The sequence below is a fragment of the Bos javanicus genome, chromosome 18, assembly GCF_032452875.1.
Source record: "Bos javanicus breed banteng chromosome 18, ARS-OSU_banteng_1.0, whole genome shotgun sequence".
Lineage (NCBI taxonomy): Eukaryota > Metazoa > Chordata > Mammalia > Artiodactyla > Bovidae > Bos > Bos javanicus.
The window spans coordinates 64926974-64943536 of NC_083885.1; the positions used below are offsets into that span (position 1 = coordinate 64926974).

At 47.7% G+C, this 16563-nt stretch overlaps 1 protein-coding gene across 4 annotated transcripts; it reads left to right on the plus strand.

The window, feature by feature from the left end:
* Nucleotides 1-9355: 9355 nt before the first annotated feature.
* On the plus strand, nucleotides 9356-15977 carry AURKC (aurora kinase C). Of its 4 annotated transcripts, none has more exons than XM_061386527.1 (7): nucleotides 9356-12115; nucleotides 12229-12268; nucleotides 12493-12684; nucleotides 13073-13211; nucleotides 13775-13923; nucleotides 15331-15505; nucleotides 15672-15977. In XM_061386527.1, the coding sequence occupies exons 1-7, from the start codon at nucleotides 12067-12069 to the stop codon at nucleotides 15840-15842; spliced, it is 915 nt and encodes a 304-aa protein (XP_061242511.1). In that variant the 5' UTR covers nucleotides 9356-12066; the 3' UTR covers nucleotides 15843-15977. The 4 variants fall into 4 exon arrangements, with proteins under 4 accessions (XP_061242511.1, XP_061242512.1, XP_061242513.1 ...); XM_061386528.1 differs by having other exon boundaries at nucleotides 12232-12268; XM_061386529.1 differs by lacking the exon at nucleotides 12493-12684.
* The last annotated feature ends 586 nt before the right edge of the window (nucleotides 15978-16563 follow it).

Consider the following 16563-nt stretch of genomic DNA (forward strand, 5'->3'; position numbering starts at 1 on the left):
AGATACACCAAACTCCCTCTTAGTGGCTGCATAGTCTGTTTTAACTGAAGAAGATACAGTTGATTTGTGGTGGCAGGAAGATAGAAAAGGGCTAAGGTTTTCAGTGCCCATATTCCCTGTGAATCCCACTGCCATCTGCCTTGTTGCCCAGGCCAGATGGACACCTTGCAGCCATTTTTTCATCATCCCACATCCAACCACTGTCCCGTTCTTTTTTTCCCCTAGTAGACACCCAATAGATGTGTGTTTTAGTGAGTGGCTACACACAGCAGGGAATGTTTATCATAATGCTTGGCTTCCTCACAGTGTTTACACGAAGCTGTGTGTATGCTGCTGCTACTGCTGCTAAGTCGCTTCAGTTTTGTCCGACTCTGTGTGACCCCATAGACGGCAGCCCACCAGGCTCCCCCGTCCCTGGGATTCTATTCTCCAGGCAAGAACACTGGAGTGGGTTGCCTTTTCCTTCTCCAATGTGTGAAAGTGAAATCGCTCAGTCTCGTCCGACTCTTAGCGACCCAATGGACTGCAGCCTACCAGGTTCCGCCGTCCATGGGATTTTCCAGGCAAGAGTAATGGAGTGGGGTGCTATTGTATAGTTGCCACCATATAGAACGTATGTTGACCTTGAAGAAAAGCTCCAGAAGCTTTTATGGCCAGATGGAAATCAGGATGAATGATTGTATCATGTGATCAAGACCACACTTAGTTCAGCAGTTTGCTAGGAAGACTCCCAGAACTCATGTTTTGTTAACACTCAACAGCTATGCTTATTCCACCAAAACGATCAAAGCAAACTCAGCCAAGAGAAGCTGCACAGGGACCAGGGGCAATCTGCAATTGTCCTGGCTCAGGGGAGTCACGTGGAATGTGCTCAATTTAAGCTCTGTCAAGGAGGGACAGCCATCGACTGAAATGTCACATGTGGAAGCTAGCTCGAGACTCAGGGTTTCTTGGGGGCTTTAACATTTATCCCAAATTCTAGACCTCCAGAAGGACAGCAGATCTTTGGCATAAAACACACTGGTGCACAGAAAGCTTGAGCACACTGAGCCACTCACTCGTGCGAAGTCCTCCAAAATCTAAGGTCTCAAACCACAGCCCAGGGTAAACCTGCTAGTTAAGAGAATAGCAGTCTTGGGCCTGCTCTGTTAGGTCTTCATAGCAACTTAAATGGAACTAAGATGCCAATTAATAAATTCAGGCTTCTGTAATGTTAAGCAGAGTTTCCTAAAAGAGTCATACTTTTGAGGCAAAATCATAACCAAAATTTTTTTAAAAACTATCACTAAGCCAAAGTAGAACTGAAGAAACTAGCCGGGATTTAATTTAGTGATGACAACATACAGAGGAAGTCTGGTGACAGGACCTTTTGTCTTTCTGATAACTGATACACGTGTGATGTGTATACACCACTTGAGGCCATGTATATGTACATAAATGTGTAGATACCTAGTACATATGTATCTTTATAGATGAATGGCTTCAAGTGGTCTGACGTGCAAATATACCAGCTTTTTACTTTATAAAGATGTAAATGCCAGACCAGTGCTGTTTCTGAGGCACGTAAGGCAGCAGTTTCTCATCTCTCTCTCTCCCTGCTGTCGATACTCTGTGCCTCTGTCTTCAGCAAAGAGAAATAAGGAATGTTTGCATCATCCAGCACACCTCACTTGAAGCTAGACTACCCTGTGTCAGGCTTGGTTACCTTCACCATCTGTGGGGGAGTTTCACCTGGAGCAAGGGGGAGCAGGTGGCTCCTGCAGGGACGGCTTCGCCAGAGAGGTGCTGAAGACTGGCAGGAACCTGGTCTGCGGGGCCTCTCTGCTCCCCGGGCGCTCGGGCTCTGACCCGAAGACCGCCTTTCCCTCTCAGTCCTGGGATGCTCGGTGATGTCATGCTTGAGGTTTGAGGGCTGAAGACTTGTCATCTCTGCTCATGGATGTGTTGTGCAGCTCACTTTTTAAACAGTCTGAAGTAAAGTATAAACAGGCAACCTACCAGGCCTCCCTCAGAGCCGTGTCAGGGCCACGGGCCCTCCCGTCATACTTCTCACCTCTGGCTTACCTGGGAGACTTTAAAACCTTCCTGGCCACTCTCCTCCTCCCCCTTATTTTGGATACTTAATGTTGAAGCATGTGTTTTTATTCTGAAGTTCTAACATTTGGGACCCCGCTGATTCTGTGGAGACTGCTCCTTCTAGAGCTAGCTAATCTCTCCGGATAATTTTCCCTGTGGTCTGTGCCCTCCGTAGACCAGCCGTTCCAGAGCCAGAGCCCTCAACTACTGCCTTTATCAAGTCCCCATGCTTCAAGACCCTTCCCCAGATAACCAGGCAGTTGAGGGCAGCCCTTGCACCCTGAGCTGTGCTGGCACGAACCAAACTAGCAAATCCTAAACCTGCTTGGCCTGCCTGCGTCACCAGTCCCACGCCTCCCAGTGAAGATCACTATATCTGCAGTCTCTCTACCCTTCCCCTCCACCTCTTTGCTTCTGACTGTCCTCAGGGGTTGCCCTACGTGGCCCCGTGGAGCAAGCACAGCAGGCCCTCGTCTTAACTGGAGCCATAAGTAACTCTTCAAAGGCCTCGTATCAGGATAGCAAATCCTACACTTTAAAACAATGCCCGAAAGCATTAATGAGACGATAAATACTAAGAATTTTACAAGGCACATCAGCCACTTCGAGAAGTGAGGGTGCCAGTGCACCCAGCCACATGCGATCTTTGAGTTGGATGTGGAGAGCCACATACAAGGAGAGTGCCAACCAGGGGCTGTCCAGGTGGGCAAGTAGAAAGCAGGTATCCAAGGGGTCAAGATGTTCCTTAGTAAGATCACACTCAATCTCCCCTGGTGTTTGTATTTTAGGAAGATGGTTTCAGATGCCCGCACAGCCCCACACATCAGACGATGACGAAGCGCCACTAACTGGGGGCCACAAACTCATTAATGACAACCTAGTCTCCATGTATCATTTCTCCCAAGTTTCTGGGATGTGAAGGAAGAAACGCCTCTGGTGTGCTGAGTCCCAGGTCCTGCTACATCATTCGTTCTCTTGACCATCTTCCAGCTGACAGGCACCCTCACCACTCTCCTCCCTCCTCCCTTACAGCCTCTCTAGTTGCATCATCTTTCAGCAACTCTCACTATGGCTTGTTCTAGTGTCATTTCATGTGCTTGCTGTCAGGATAAATCTTCACACACCTTTGAAGTGCTTTGCTTGCACTTAGGCAGTCATCACCGTTTGCCCCACCTCAGAGTGTGCCCAGTGTTTTTCTTGCCTGTGACCTCACCTGCCTAAAGCCTGTTTTTCATCTGCTCTGTCCCTCACCCTTTCTGACTTGTCTTCATGCATTGCCCTGAGCGTCGGGCACCACTGTCTTCACCACGTCTCACGTATTCACATCTTTATTCCTCCCTCTTCCTTTAACTGAGGAGTGCCCTGGGGATTCTCTTCGTTTCCTTGTGATAATTGCACTTCACTGTTACCTCATCCTTTTTCTTCCGTTTCCCAAACCTCCCTGCCTTGTGAACCTCCTTCCTAGGGTCCTGCTGTCTTCGTCACCCTGGCCAAGGTCAGCAGTGACTCCCGTGTTTATATAACGTAAGCCCTGGTCTTGAGACTGAGAATCATCTCACTGACCATTCTTGAAATACACTTTTTTTAGTTCCATATCATCACTCTCCTGGTTTTCTCCCTCCTTTCTTTTGTTTCCTTCCTTGCTGACTCATCCACTTCTAGCCACCCATGCAGTTTTGAAACTCCTAAACAGTTTCCACAGTCCCTTTTCTTTCTTTGTGGTCTCTCCCTAGGCTTCATCCGCATCCTTCATGCGGCTTCACTTATCTTCATTGTTGTTGTTTAGTCACTCAGTCTTGTCCAACTCATTGTGACCCCGTGGGCTGCAGCATGCCAGGCTTCCCTGTCCTTCACCATCCCCCAGGAACCTGCTTTACCTCGTGTCCATTGAGTTGGTGATGGCCATCCGACCATCTCATCCTTCTCCCACCTTCTGCCACCTTCAGTCTTTCCCAGCATCAGGCTCTTTTCTAATGTGTCAGCTCTTTGCATCAGGTGGCCAAAGTATTAGAGCTTCAGCTTCATCATCAGTCCTTCCAGTGAATATTCAGAGTTGATTTCCTTCAGGATAGACTGGTTTGATCTTGCAGTGCAAGGGACTCTCAAGAGTTTTCTAATGCCAAAGTTTGAAAGCATCAATTCTTTGGCACTCAGCCTTCTTTATAGTCCAACTCTCACATCCATACATGAGTACTGGAAAACACATAGTTTTGATTATACAGACCTTTGTTACTTTGAACAAGTTGGAATTTATTTTCCCAGTCCTGACTTCTTGGGGCCCTAGACCTGAATTCCTGATTACTGTCCCTACTTGAGTGTTTGGAAGATGTCGGTCTCCACGTGACTGTTTAAAGGTTCCTAAAGTGGCTCCCGCTTCTCCCTGATACCGATCCTCTTGTAGTTTTGCCTCTGCACCACGTGGCATGGTTTGGTGACCAAGGACAGAACCCCGACGCAACCTTGTGACCTCTGTTTCCTTACACTCCACACGCCAAGTTGCCAGTGTCACGTCTTAAATGCCTCTCAGGTTTGTCTTCCGTAACCCACCACTTCCTTCCTGGACTATCACACATCATCTATCACTTCTGTTTCAGCTTAGTAACTAGGTATTTTTTCACCTGTATTTCCTCTCCAGTCCATTCTCCACACTGAAACTAGAGATGCAGTGCAAATTAGACTGCCACCTGCCCAACACACATGCCCTTCAGTCGTTTCATGACTTCCCTTAACTCTGGAGATAAAAACCAAAGCCTTCACGTAGCCCATCCATGGGGCCTTACCTGGTGTGGGACGTGTCTAATTTGCTCCCTTTTCTCTTTCACGATCCCACTGCTCTGCTCTTGACTTGTGTTTCCTTTTGTCTCCCCACCTGTTGCTAGGCTCTTCCCTACACTTTGGCTGGAGAATGAATGCTTACCCTTCACAGTACAGTTCAGTTCAGTTCAGTCTCTCAGTTGTGTCTGACTCTTTGCAACCCCATGGATTGCAGCACGTCAGGCCTCCCTGTCCATCACCAAGTCCCGGAGTTCATCCAAATTCATGTCCATTGAGTCAGTGATGCCATCCAGCCATCTCATCCTCTGCCGTCCACTTCTCCTCCTGCCCCCAATCCCTCCCAGCATCAGAGTCTTTTCCAATGAGTCAACTCTTTGCATGAGGTGGCCAAAGTATTGGAGTTTCAGCTTTAGCATCAGTCCTTCCAAAGAACACCCAGGACTGATCTTTAGAATGGACTGGTTGGATATCCTTGCAGTCCAAGGGACTCTCAAGAGATTTCTCCAACACTGCAGTTCAAAAGCATCAATTCTTCGGCATTCAGCTTTCTTCACAGTGCAACTTTCACATCCATATATGACCACTGGAAAATCACATCTCACATCAAATAGCACTTCCCCAGGGAAGCCTTTACCGTGATTCCCATCTAGGTCAGTACTTTCCTTTTTCAAGGAGACTTTCATGTCTGCCCAAGACCACCTTCAGGCTTGGTGTCACCACAGAAAGACAGAGACCGCGATCTGCAAAGGGAAAAGGCACCTAGAATACAATGCAAGAGGAACCGAGCAGCGCGCCCGGGTGACTCCCCGTGCAGTTCCAGAGCTGTGTGACAGCGTGTTCATCAACACCAGAAGGGAAGTTCACCCAGCTTCCCGGCCCGCGGATGCCTTTATCGAGGCAGCGCCCACTGGACTGACCATGGAGACAGGATCCACAGAAGGCAAAATGTAGTGTAGTCGTAGGCAGACAAAACCCACCCTTCACCGTGAGTCCCACTGTTAGCATAAACTTTCTGGTCTTAATGATACAGTGGGGCCTACAGACATAAGCAGAGAAATCACTCTTACCAGGCAAGACTGTCTTAAGGACGCAGAGATAAAGGGGAAGTCTTTTTTTTTTTTTTTTTGGCCACGCCACGTGGGATATTGGTTCCCTGACCAGGGATGGAACCCAGACCCCAAGAGTGAAAGCACCGAGTCCATGAAAGTACCGAGTCCGTGAAAGCACTGGTCCCCCAGGAGTCCCCCACAGGTACATTTTAGAACGTGTTCAGGAGCATAATAGAAGCTCCTTACAATGGCCGACAAGGCTCTACACGGTTTGCCAAGCTTATCTCGTACCATTCTAATCGCAGCAAATTAAGGCTAAGCTGCACTAGCCTTGCTTTACTCAAACACCCCAATACCCTCACAACCCAGGAATGTCTTTCTCAAAGGCCCAGGGGTCCATTTTTATGAAATGAAGTCATCAAAGGAGATAGCATCTTTCTGTCCCAGTGGCTCAGCTGGTAAACAACCTGCCTGCAGTGCAGGAGACCTGGGTTTGATCCCTGGGTCAGGAAGATCCCCTGGAGAAGGGAATGGCAACTCATTCCAGTATTCTTGCTTAGAGGGTTCCATGGACAGAGGAGCCTGGCAGGCTAAGATCCATGGGGGTCACAAAGAGTCAAACATGACTGAGCGACTGTCCCTCACACATCCCAGTTTCTTGTGGGGCAGGGGTGAGGGCAGGAGCCCAATTTGCTCCAAGTAGCAAAACTACCTCCCATCGTATGAGAAGTCAGTTTTCCTCTATAGAAAGCCAGTGTAACAGCAAGTAATCACCCCATTACTGCGTTAGTGTAGCATGAACTATGTGTAATAAATGGTGCTGTCCTTACTTCATAGGACTAATTGTTTATTGGAAAACGCAGGGAATGGTTTGTGTCTGTTTGGCTATATGAAGGGGTGAGTGTTCTTTGAAGTCTCTTAACGACCATCTGGAGAAGGCAATGGCACCCCACTCCAGTACTCTTGCCTGGAAAATCCCATGGACAGAGGAGGCTGGTAGGCTGCAGACCATGGGGTTGCGAAGAGTTGGACATGACTGAGCGACTTCACTTTCACTTTTCCCTTTCATGCATTGGAGAAGGAAATGGCAACCCATGCCAGTGTTCTTGCCTGGAGAATCCCAGGGACGGGGGAGCCTGGTGGGCAGCCGTCTATGGGGTTGCACAGAGTCGGACACGACCGAAGTGACTTAGCAGCAGCAGTAGCAGCAACGGCCATCTGCCATGTGCATCAGATTCTAGTCTAATGCTTATACAACTTTAAACTTTTATTTCTTTACTGTCTTTGCAGTGAGACTTTTCTGAATGAGGAGGAGACTTTTTCTTTTTAAATTGTATTTCTCTAACAATTTACCCTATTTCCTATCTAAAAGAGTTCAGTTACAATTGTTTTGAAAATTCTGTATATGTCAAACAAATATGTGGGCTTACTATTTGAGACCCAAAGTGGAAACCAATTACTGAGTCCAACAAATAGAGTTGAGCCTTGAACAACAGGGGTCTGAACTGCGTAGGTCCACTTACATGCAGATTTCTCGTCCAGTGTACTATAGTACTGTGCCATCCCGGGTTGGTAGAGTTCCTAGATGCAGAAGCAAGGATACAGAGGAATGGCGAATGCTGATAAGATAGGCTGGAACCCTTGCTGTAGGACTTTCAGCTGGACAAACATCTCCTCCAGCAACAAAATACAAAGAAACTATAAGGGACTAAAAATAACTGCCTGCATGTGTAAGATTATGAGCAATAAGATACAAAAAGACCAAAAACTCAACTGCCGTTTCTGATGAGCTGGGAACAAATGGACCCTGATGGGAGCAAAGTGTACTGGCATGCTCGCTGCACACAGCACCAGCCAGCGGGTGGCAGACAACCTAAGCCACGTCTCCATCCCCATCCCTGGGCCCACCCCTACCCTCACCTGGTTTAAGAGACCAACTCGTCCCCCGCCCTCCAGGGAGTGAGTCAGGGAACCTGTTCTTGTTTTCTCCCTCCTGCAGCAGGAGTCTTGCCTATGAAGTCTTGCCTGAATTTCTCCTCAGGCCTCTTTGTTATCGCCAAGGTTATGACTTTGTCTACCCACCAATGCCAAATGAAAAATACAGAGACAGAGTTTAGAGGACATAGAAAGATGGCTTTATTTCTCTGCCCGGTGAGGGGAGAATACAGCAGGCTGGCACCTTAGGAGATCTTTCAGGCCCGTCCAAGTTTCTTCTCTAGGCTGTTCACTGTCCCCTTTACTTTTCTGTTCTTCAGTTCAGTTCAGTTCAGTCGCTGAGTCGTGTCCGACTCTCTGTGACCCCATGAATTGCAGCACGCCAGGCCTCCCTGTCCATCACCATCTCCCGGAGTTCACTCAAACTCACATCCATCGAGTGGGTGATGCCATCCAGCCATCTCATCCTCTGTCGTCCCCTTCTCCTCCTGCCCCCAATCCCTCCCAGCATCAGAGTCTTTTCCAATGAGTCAACTCTTCGCATGAGGTGGCCAAAGTATTGGAGTTTCAGCTTTAGCATCAGTCCTTCAAAAGAACACCCAGGGCTGATTTCCTTCAGAATGGACTGGTTGGATCTCCTTGCAGTCCAAGGGACTCTCAAGAGATTTCTCCAACACCACAGTTCAAAAGCATCAATTCTTCAGTGCTCAGCTTTCTTCACAGTCCAACTCTCACATCCATACATGACCACTGGAAGGCTATGGTTATAGCCTTGACTAGATGGACCTTTGTTGGTAAAGTAATGTCTGTTCTTAGAGGACGAAAAACTTCATTTCTATTTTTTCTACAACACTCATCCATTTCTATTGATTAAGGAGTCCAAGAACCCTGGTGGTAAGACCAAGGGCTAACCATAACTTAAATGTGGATTTTTTTTCCTTTTTTTTTTTTGTTGCACCACACTGCATGCCACATGAATCTTCCCCAATGGGGGATCGATCCTGTACCCCCTGCAGTGGAAGCACGGAGTCTTAGCCACTGGGCCACCATGGAAGTCCTGTGTGTGGGTTTTGACAGTGCTGAAGGTCAGCCCCACCCCAGCCCTCATTTAAGGCTCAGCTGTACTGTAGTGAGTACATGAGAGGGGAGCAGTAAGTGCAGCTATGGGTCTTTGCCCCCATGCCAAATGGCCTGGGCAGTCCTGGGCTGGGGGAGGCAGGTGTATTGAGGGAGGGCACACAAGCCATAGGATATCTGGAGACAGAAGCAGATGTCAGGGAGCTCCACCACGGTGACCCTCATGCATGTGAGTGGTTGAGGAGGAGCCTGAGGAACGGCCTGAATAGGACAGGACCCTCAAGCTGGGGCAGCTTGAGTTGAACTTGGTCCTGGTGTGTGCCAACAGCATAACACGTCCCTGTTGCTGAGTCTAAGCTCACTGTGCTCACCGCAGGACAGGCCAATAAAATCAAAGACAGGTATTGAGGCAAGGAATACGACTCTATTTAGAAAGCTGGCTGACAGAGGATGGCAGACTAATGTCTCAAAATAATCACCTTATCTTGGTCTGGATGGCAGGTTCTTCTCTAAAACAGAGAGGGAGAGGAGGTGAGGAAGTAAAGTAAAATGGCCCTTTATTTTGCAAAACAATACCAGATGTGTTAATTTCTTCTTTAGTGCAACCATTCACAGGTGAGCTGGGTCAGATTGTCTCTCTGTGAGCTGAATAAAGGTACTTCAGTTTAACAGTCAGGCTGAGGGGAGGGTTCCCCGAGGCAGGCTATTATGTATGATTATCATAACAAAAGCAAACAAGCCAAAATAACTAAAAGCAAAGGTTAAAGTCAAAGAAACAGATCCAACAAGGAGCCAGAACTGGCTCTTCGGTGCAACACCCTGGCAGCTTCCTGCCGTTGATTTCTCGTCAGTCACACTGGCCGTCTGGCTTCCCAGGTGGTACTAGTGGTAAAGAACCAGGCTGCCATTGCAGGAGACGTAAGGGATGCAGGTTTGATCCCTGGGTTAGGGACGATCCCCTGGAGAAGGGAATGGTTAGACATTCCAGTATTCTTGCCTGGAGAATCCAATGGACAGAGGAGCTGGAGGGCTACAGTCCATGGTGTGGCAAAGAGTTGAACACGACTGAAAGGACTTAGCACACACACTTCCTTATGTCACTGACTTTCTTAACTCACTCCCTCAGAGATTTATATACATGTTCATTCATTCAGATACTAGACAGTCCATGGAATTCTCCAGGCCAGAATACTGGAGTGGGTAGTCTTTCCCTTCTCCAGGGGATCTTCCTGACCCAGGGATCGAACCCAGGTCTCCCACATTGTAGGCTGATTCTTTACCAGCTGAGCCACAAGGGAAGCCAAAATCAGATACTATGCGTTCCATGGAATATTCTTAAATTCTTAAAGAGATGGGAATACCAGACCACCTGACCTGCCTCCTGAGAAATCCATATGCGGGTCAGGAAGTAACAGTTAGAACCGGACAAGGAACAATGGACTGATTCCAAATTGGGGAAGGAGTATGTCAAGGCTGTATATTGTCACCCTGATTATTTAATTTATATGTAAAGTACATCATGCAAAATGCCAGGCTGGATGAAGCACAAGCTGGAATCAAGACTGCCGGGAGAAATATCAATAACCTCAGATACGCAGATGACACCACTCTTGTGGCAGAAAGCAAAGAACTAAAGAGCCTCTTGATGAAAGTGAAAGAGCAGAGTGAAAAAGTTGGCTTAAAACTCACATTCATAAAGCTAAGGTCATGGCATCTGGTCCACTCACTTCATGGCTAATAGATGGGGAAACAAAGGAAACCATGAGAGACTATTTTTTGGGGGCTTCAAAATCACTGCACATAGTGACTACAGCCAAAACAAAACAAAACAAAAAGCCTACAAAGAAATATCTCTTAGGAATAGGATGAAAAAACCCTGCACAAAATATTAGCAAAACAAATTAAGTACCATATCAAAAGGATCATATACCACGACCAAATGCAGTTTACTCCTGTAATGGAAGGACAACAGAATGAAAGATAAAAGCCCACATGATCATCTCAATTGATATTATAAAAGCCTTTGACAGAATTCATGATTTTAACAAAAAATCCACAAACTAGGACTAGAAAGAAAGTACCTGAACATATGACAGACTTTATTTTCTTGAGCTCCAAAAGCACTGCAGAGGGTGAGTGCAGCCATGAAATTAAAAGACGCTTACTCCTTGGAAGAAAAGCTATGAGCGACCTAGACAGCATATAAAAAAGCAGAGACATTACTTTGCCAACAAAGGTCTGTCTAGTCTAAGCTATGGTTTTTCCCATAGTCATGTATGGATGTGAGAGTTGGACTATAAAGAAAGCTGAGCACCAAAGAATTGATGCTTTTGAACTGGGGTTTTGGAGAAGACTCTTGAGAGTCCCTTGGACTTCAAGGAGATCCAACCAGTCAATCCTAAAGGAAATCAGTCCTTAATATTCATTGGAAGGACTGATGCTGAAGCTGAAGCTCCAATACCTAGGCCACCGGATGAGAAGACCTGACTCATTTGAAAAGACCCTGATGCTGGGAAAGATTGAAGGCGGAGGAGAAGGGGACGGCAGAGGATGAGATGGTTGGATGGCATCAGTGACTCGATGGACATGAGTTTGAGCAATCTCCGGAGTTGGTGATGGACAGGGAGGCCTGGTGCGGCAGTCTGTGGGGTCGCAAAGAGTAGGACACGATTGAGTGACTGAACTGAACTGAACTGAGCAGCACAGACTCTGCACACCACTCCCCGCTTGATCCCTTTACCTCCACTTGTGTCTTTCTGGGGCGTTTCCCACCTTCTTGGCTCCATGCCCGGCCCTCTTATTGGCCCAGTCCCCTAAGTCCCGCCTCCAGTCACCGAACCGGAAGCGCTCATTCTTGCCCCTTCCGTTGAGCATGCTGCCTAATCGTCAGAAATTTTAACCAATGGGAGTCAACCAGGAACTACCTGCTCGGCCAATGGGGCCAGAGAACATAGTATAAATATCCTAGCGTGCGTATGCAGAAAGTTGCCCCGACTCAGTCCCTGAGAGGGGGTCCTTGTAGTAGGTTGCCGCATAGCTGGTTCCCCGAGTCTGTAAGGGAGCAAGTGGCGACTACAGGAGCCTCAACCTGAATGTTACCTCCTGCCTGGACACCCAGCTCCGCAGGGCGTCCTCCTCCGCACCGTCTCTGGTCATGAGCCATCGAGGAACTGCGAGGAAGGCGGGCGGGATGCAGCACGCAGGTGGAAGGGTTATGTACCAGGAACAGAGAAAGAGGGTGTTTAGAAGACAGGCCTGGTGTTGGGGGTGAGGGGGTGCACAGAACAAAGGATGGACATCTCTTTTCTTTTTTCAGTAGCTGCAGCAGGTCAAACGGTGCCCGGAGCCCCAACCGCGTGAGCGCCTTTGTTTTTTATCAGGAAGAGGAAGGGAAGTGGGACCGAGTGTGTGAAGTGTTGCCTTAGGGGACCGACAGTTATGGACCCAACACCCTGGCTGAGCCCTTAAGAAGGAAAAGGGGCCCGAGGAGGGAAACAGTGAAAGCGGAAGGCGAGCACGAGGGACCCCTGACTCTCCACTCACCTCCGAAACGGAGGCGCTCTGCTTTCTTTCCTGTCAGGCGGCGTTTCACAGTTGATGATTTTGAAATCGGGCGTCCTCTCGGCAAGGGAAAATTTGGGAATGTGTACCTGGCTCGCCTGAAGAAAAACCATTTCATCGTGGCCCTGAAAGTCCTGTTCAAGTCCCAGATAGAGAAGGAAGGCCTGGAACACCAGCTGCGCAGGGAAGTTGAAATCCAGGCCCATCTCCAGTAAGGATAGTTTATGAGTTTCTTGTGCCGGTTCTTATTTTTTTCTCTTTCGTGTTTTCCTGTTCCGTCTCTGACATCTGAACTCAGCGTTTCCCCCCGTACTACCTCCAGATAAGCCGTTTGCTTGCATCTTAAAGATTTTTTTTCCCCTCTGCAATTCATTTCAGTTATACCATGTAAAGCTCCCTGCATCAGACACTCGAATTCTGACACCTGCTTCGTTTTCCGCTCACAAATTTACAGACGGAGCGGTTCCTATACAGGTCCCAGCACAATTTGCCCCTCTGTGTGACCAGTCACTTATAATAGCATCTTGAGTTGGGCCTCAGGGAGCTGTGTTTTGTTTTTTTAGGGAGCAGTCTTGACACTTACTCCTTCTGTCCTCCAGACACCCCAATATCCTGCGCCTGTACAACTACTTCCATGATGCGCGCCGGGTGTACCTGATTTTAGAATATGCCCCAAAGGGCGAGCTCTACAAGGCGCTGCAAAGGAGTCACACGTTTGATGAACAGCGTACAGCCACGGTGATGCGGGAGGGCTCAGGTTCACGAGTTTACAATGGGCTGGTGTGGGGGTCATTGCTTGAGGCTTTCACGAGTGTCCACGTGGCTTCTTTCTTTATTTCATTCTATAAATTATATATAGTGACACTAAGTTATATATAGTGACTTACATCCTACAACTTCATATTTGGATACCCTAATGCTCAGTCGTGTCCAATTCTTTGCGACCCCATGGACTGTAGCCCCCACCAGACTCCTCTGTCCAAGGGGTTTCCCCAGCAGGAATACTGGAGTGAGTTGCCTTTCCTCTTCCATGTGGATGCCCTAATAATTACCCCAGAATATTAATAAGTACTGTGTGTAAGTTTGGATTCTTTGGTTGTGAGCAACAGAATCTAACCACACTACCTTATGGAAAGAAACATGAAATACTCTGAGGGAGTTCACTGAAATAAATGAGTGGAACTGACTTAGAAATAGGAAGCAAGAGATTTTGGGAGGGCTCCAGATGGGTAATCAAGCATTAATCATCATCTTCTCGTGGCTGGCTTCATTTCCAGACTGCTTTTTCATTTCTCACACAGATAATAGAGGAGTTGGCAGATGCTCTGATCTACTGCCATGAAAGGAAGGTGATTCACAGGGATATTAAGCCGGAGAACCTGCTGCTGGGGCTCATGGGTGAAGTGAAGATTGCAGACTTCGGCTGGTCTGTGCACACCCCCTCTCTGAGGTAGGTCCGGTGGGTGCCAGTTAAGAATGATCTAGTTTAATTCATCTCACATGTAAGACCCAGATACAAACTGAGTTTGTATTTAAATACTACCTTTTGAAATGCATATTCTAATATATATTTGTTGACTGAAAGAACGGGATTCAACTATACCTTTTGTTTTAAATCCTCTTAACATATAAGTTTATCAATGAATTTCCATGTAAATACATCAAGAACTATTGTGCCATAATTCCACAAATTTTACTCTATCAACAAAGCATAATTATACATGTATATAGGGCTTCACAGGTGGTGCTAGCTGTAAAGAACCTGCCTACCAATGCAAGAGATGTGGGTTTCATCCCTGGGTCGTGAAGATCCTCTGGAGGAGGGCGTGGCAACCCACTCCAGTATTCTTGCCTGGAGAATCCCATGGACAGAGGAGCCTGTCAGCTATAGTCCATGGAGCTGCAAAGAGCTGGATGTGGCTGAAGTGACTTAACACACACACACGTGGACATAAATACATGTATACACATGGTTGAGTCCCTTCGATGTTCACCTGAAACTACCACAACATTGTTAATCAGCTATATGAGTGAAAGTCACCCAGCCGTGTCTGACTCTGTGCAACCCCGTGGACTGTAGCCCACCAGGCTCCTTTGTCCCTGGAATTCCCCAGGCAAGAATACTGAAGTGAGGTTGGTATTTCCTTCTCTAGGGGATCTTCCCAACCCAGGTCTCCTGCATTGCAGGCAGATTCTTTAATTGGCTATACCCCAATACAAAATAAAAAGTCTAAAATTTGAAAAAAAAAAAAAAAAAGCATGACTAATTTACTTGGAGATCATTCTGAAGGAGATCAGCCCTGGGATTTCTTTGGAGGGAATGATGCTGAAGCTGAAACTGCAGTACTTTGGCCACCTCATGCGAAGAGTTGACTCATTGGAAAAGACTCTGATGCTGGGAGGGATTGGGGGCAGGAGGACAAGGGGGACGACAGAGGATGAGATGGCTGGATGGCATCACTGACTCGATGGACATGAGTCTGAGTGAACTCTGGGAGTTGGTTATGGACAGGGAGGCCTGGCTTGCTGTGATTCATGGGGTCAAGAAGAGTCGGACACGACTAATTGACTGAACTGAACTGAACTGAATTTACTTGGTCTCTCTTGTTGCACCATCAATTTGTTTCAAATCTTCCTTGTGAAAACTTCCTGGATCATGAGCTAAATATAAATAATTGTAGAAAGAATCTCAGAATATGGAATTGATGGGTCCCAGTACTTGTGGTCTCGGAACCTTGATGCATGTTAAAACGTGGTGTTTCCTGATTCCTGTGCTTGGGAAGGGACTGCCTGGGCCTGGAAGCTGGGGACGGACACCTTCTCTTGTACTTATGCCCCTTTCTCTGCAACCCTCTAGGAGAAGGACCACGTGTGGGACGCTGGACTACTTGCCCCCAGAAATGATCGAGGGGAGAACATACGATGAGAAGGTGGATCTATGGTGCATTGGGGTGCTCTGCTATGAGTTGCTGGTAGGAAATCCACCCTTTGAGAGTGCTTCCACTAGTGAGACCTACAGACGCATCCTCAAGGTGGGATGGCCACACTCTGGGCATTCATGCGGGAACTGGTTGGTAGGGGGTGGGGAGGTGGGTGGGCCTGCGGAGCCTGGGGCACATACAGTGGTGGTCTACTAAGATCTAGGACAGTGCCTTGAATAGATCAAGGCAATTAACCATACTTCTCTGGCCTCATCAGGTAGATTTAAGGTTTCCTCCATCAATGTCTTCGGGGGCTCGGGACCTGATCTCCAAGCTTCTCAGATTCCAGCCCTTGGAGAGGCTGCCCTTGGTCCGGGTCTTGGAACACCCATGGATCCGGGCCCACTCTCAGAGGGTGCTGCCCCCATCTGTTCCTATGGCTTTCTGAGCCCTGTCCGCCCCTATCCCTTTGGGATTGCTCATGGAGCACCGTTGGCTCTGGTAGCTCACTTGTCTTTTGTTTCTTCTCTTTTAAGATGCATCATTTTATTATCATACTTAATAAAAGTTGAATCATTTTGTACCAAGTCTCTTTTTAAAACATCGTTTGGCTGCGTCTGGTCTTAGTTGCAGGAGCTTTGTTGCATCTTTCATTGCAGCGTATAGACTCTAGGCTCAGTTGCTCTTCTGCTTGTGGGATCTCAGTTCCCCCATCAGGGATGGAACCTGCGTCCCCTGCATTGCAAGGTGGATTCTTAACCACTGGGCTACCAGGGATGTCCCACACAGGTCTTTGCATGTGTTGGTGTGTGACTGGGTGAAGTCTTTATTTCTTGTAGAAACTTTCCCATGAGAGCAGCCCTAACTGATGCCCTTCCTGGGTCACAGGTATTGTGACTTAACCACTCTTCCTGAAAACTAGTTATTACTTTATGCAGATAACTACCCTGATGGTGCATTCAGTTCAGTTCAATTGCTCAGTCGTGTCCAACTCTTTGCGACCCCATGAACCGCAGCACACCAGGCCTCCCTGTCTATCACCAACAACCGGAGTCCACCCAAACCCATGTCCATTGTGTCGGTGAAGCCATCCAACCATCTCATCCTCTGTTGTCCCCTTCTCCTCCTGCCCTCAATCTTTCCCAGCATCAGGGGCTTTTCAAATGAGT

Bases quoted from the DNA above. Each gene is read 5' to 3' on its own strand.
- AURKC (XM_061386527.1), top strand. From the start codon at position 12,067: ATGAGCCATCGAGGAACTGCGAGGAAGGCGGGCGGGATGCAGCACGCA. The intron at 13,924-15,330 runs GTAGGTCCGGTG...GCAACCCTCTAG, and splicing joins GTGCACACCCCCTCTCTGAG to GAGAAGGACCACGTGTGGGA. The intron at 15,506-15,671 runs GTGGGATGGCCA...TGGCCTCATCAG, and splicing joins CCTACAGACGCATCCTCAAG to GTAGATTTAAGGTTTCCTCC.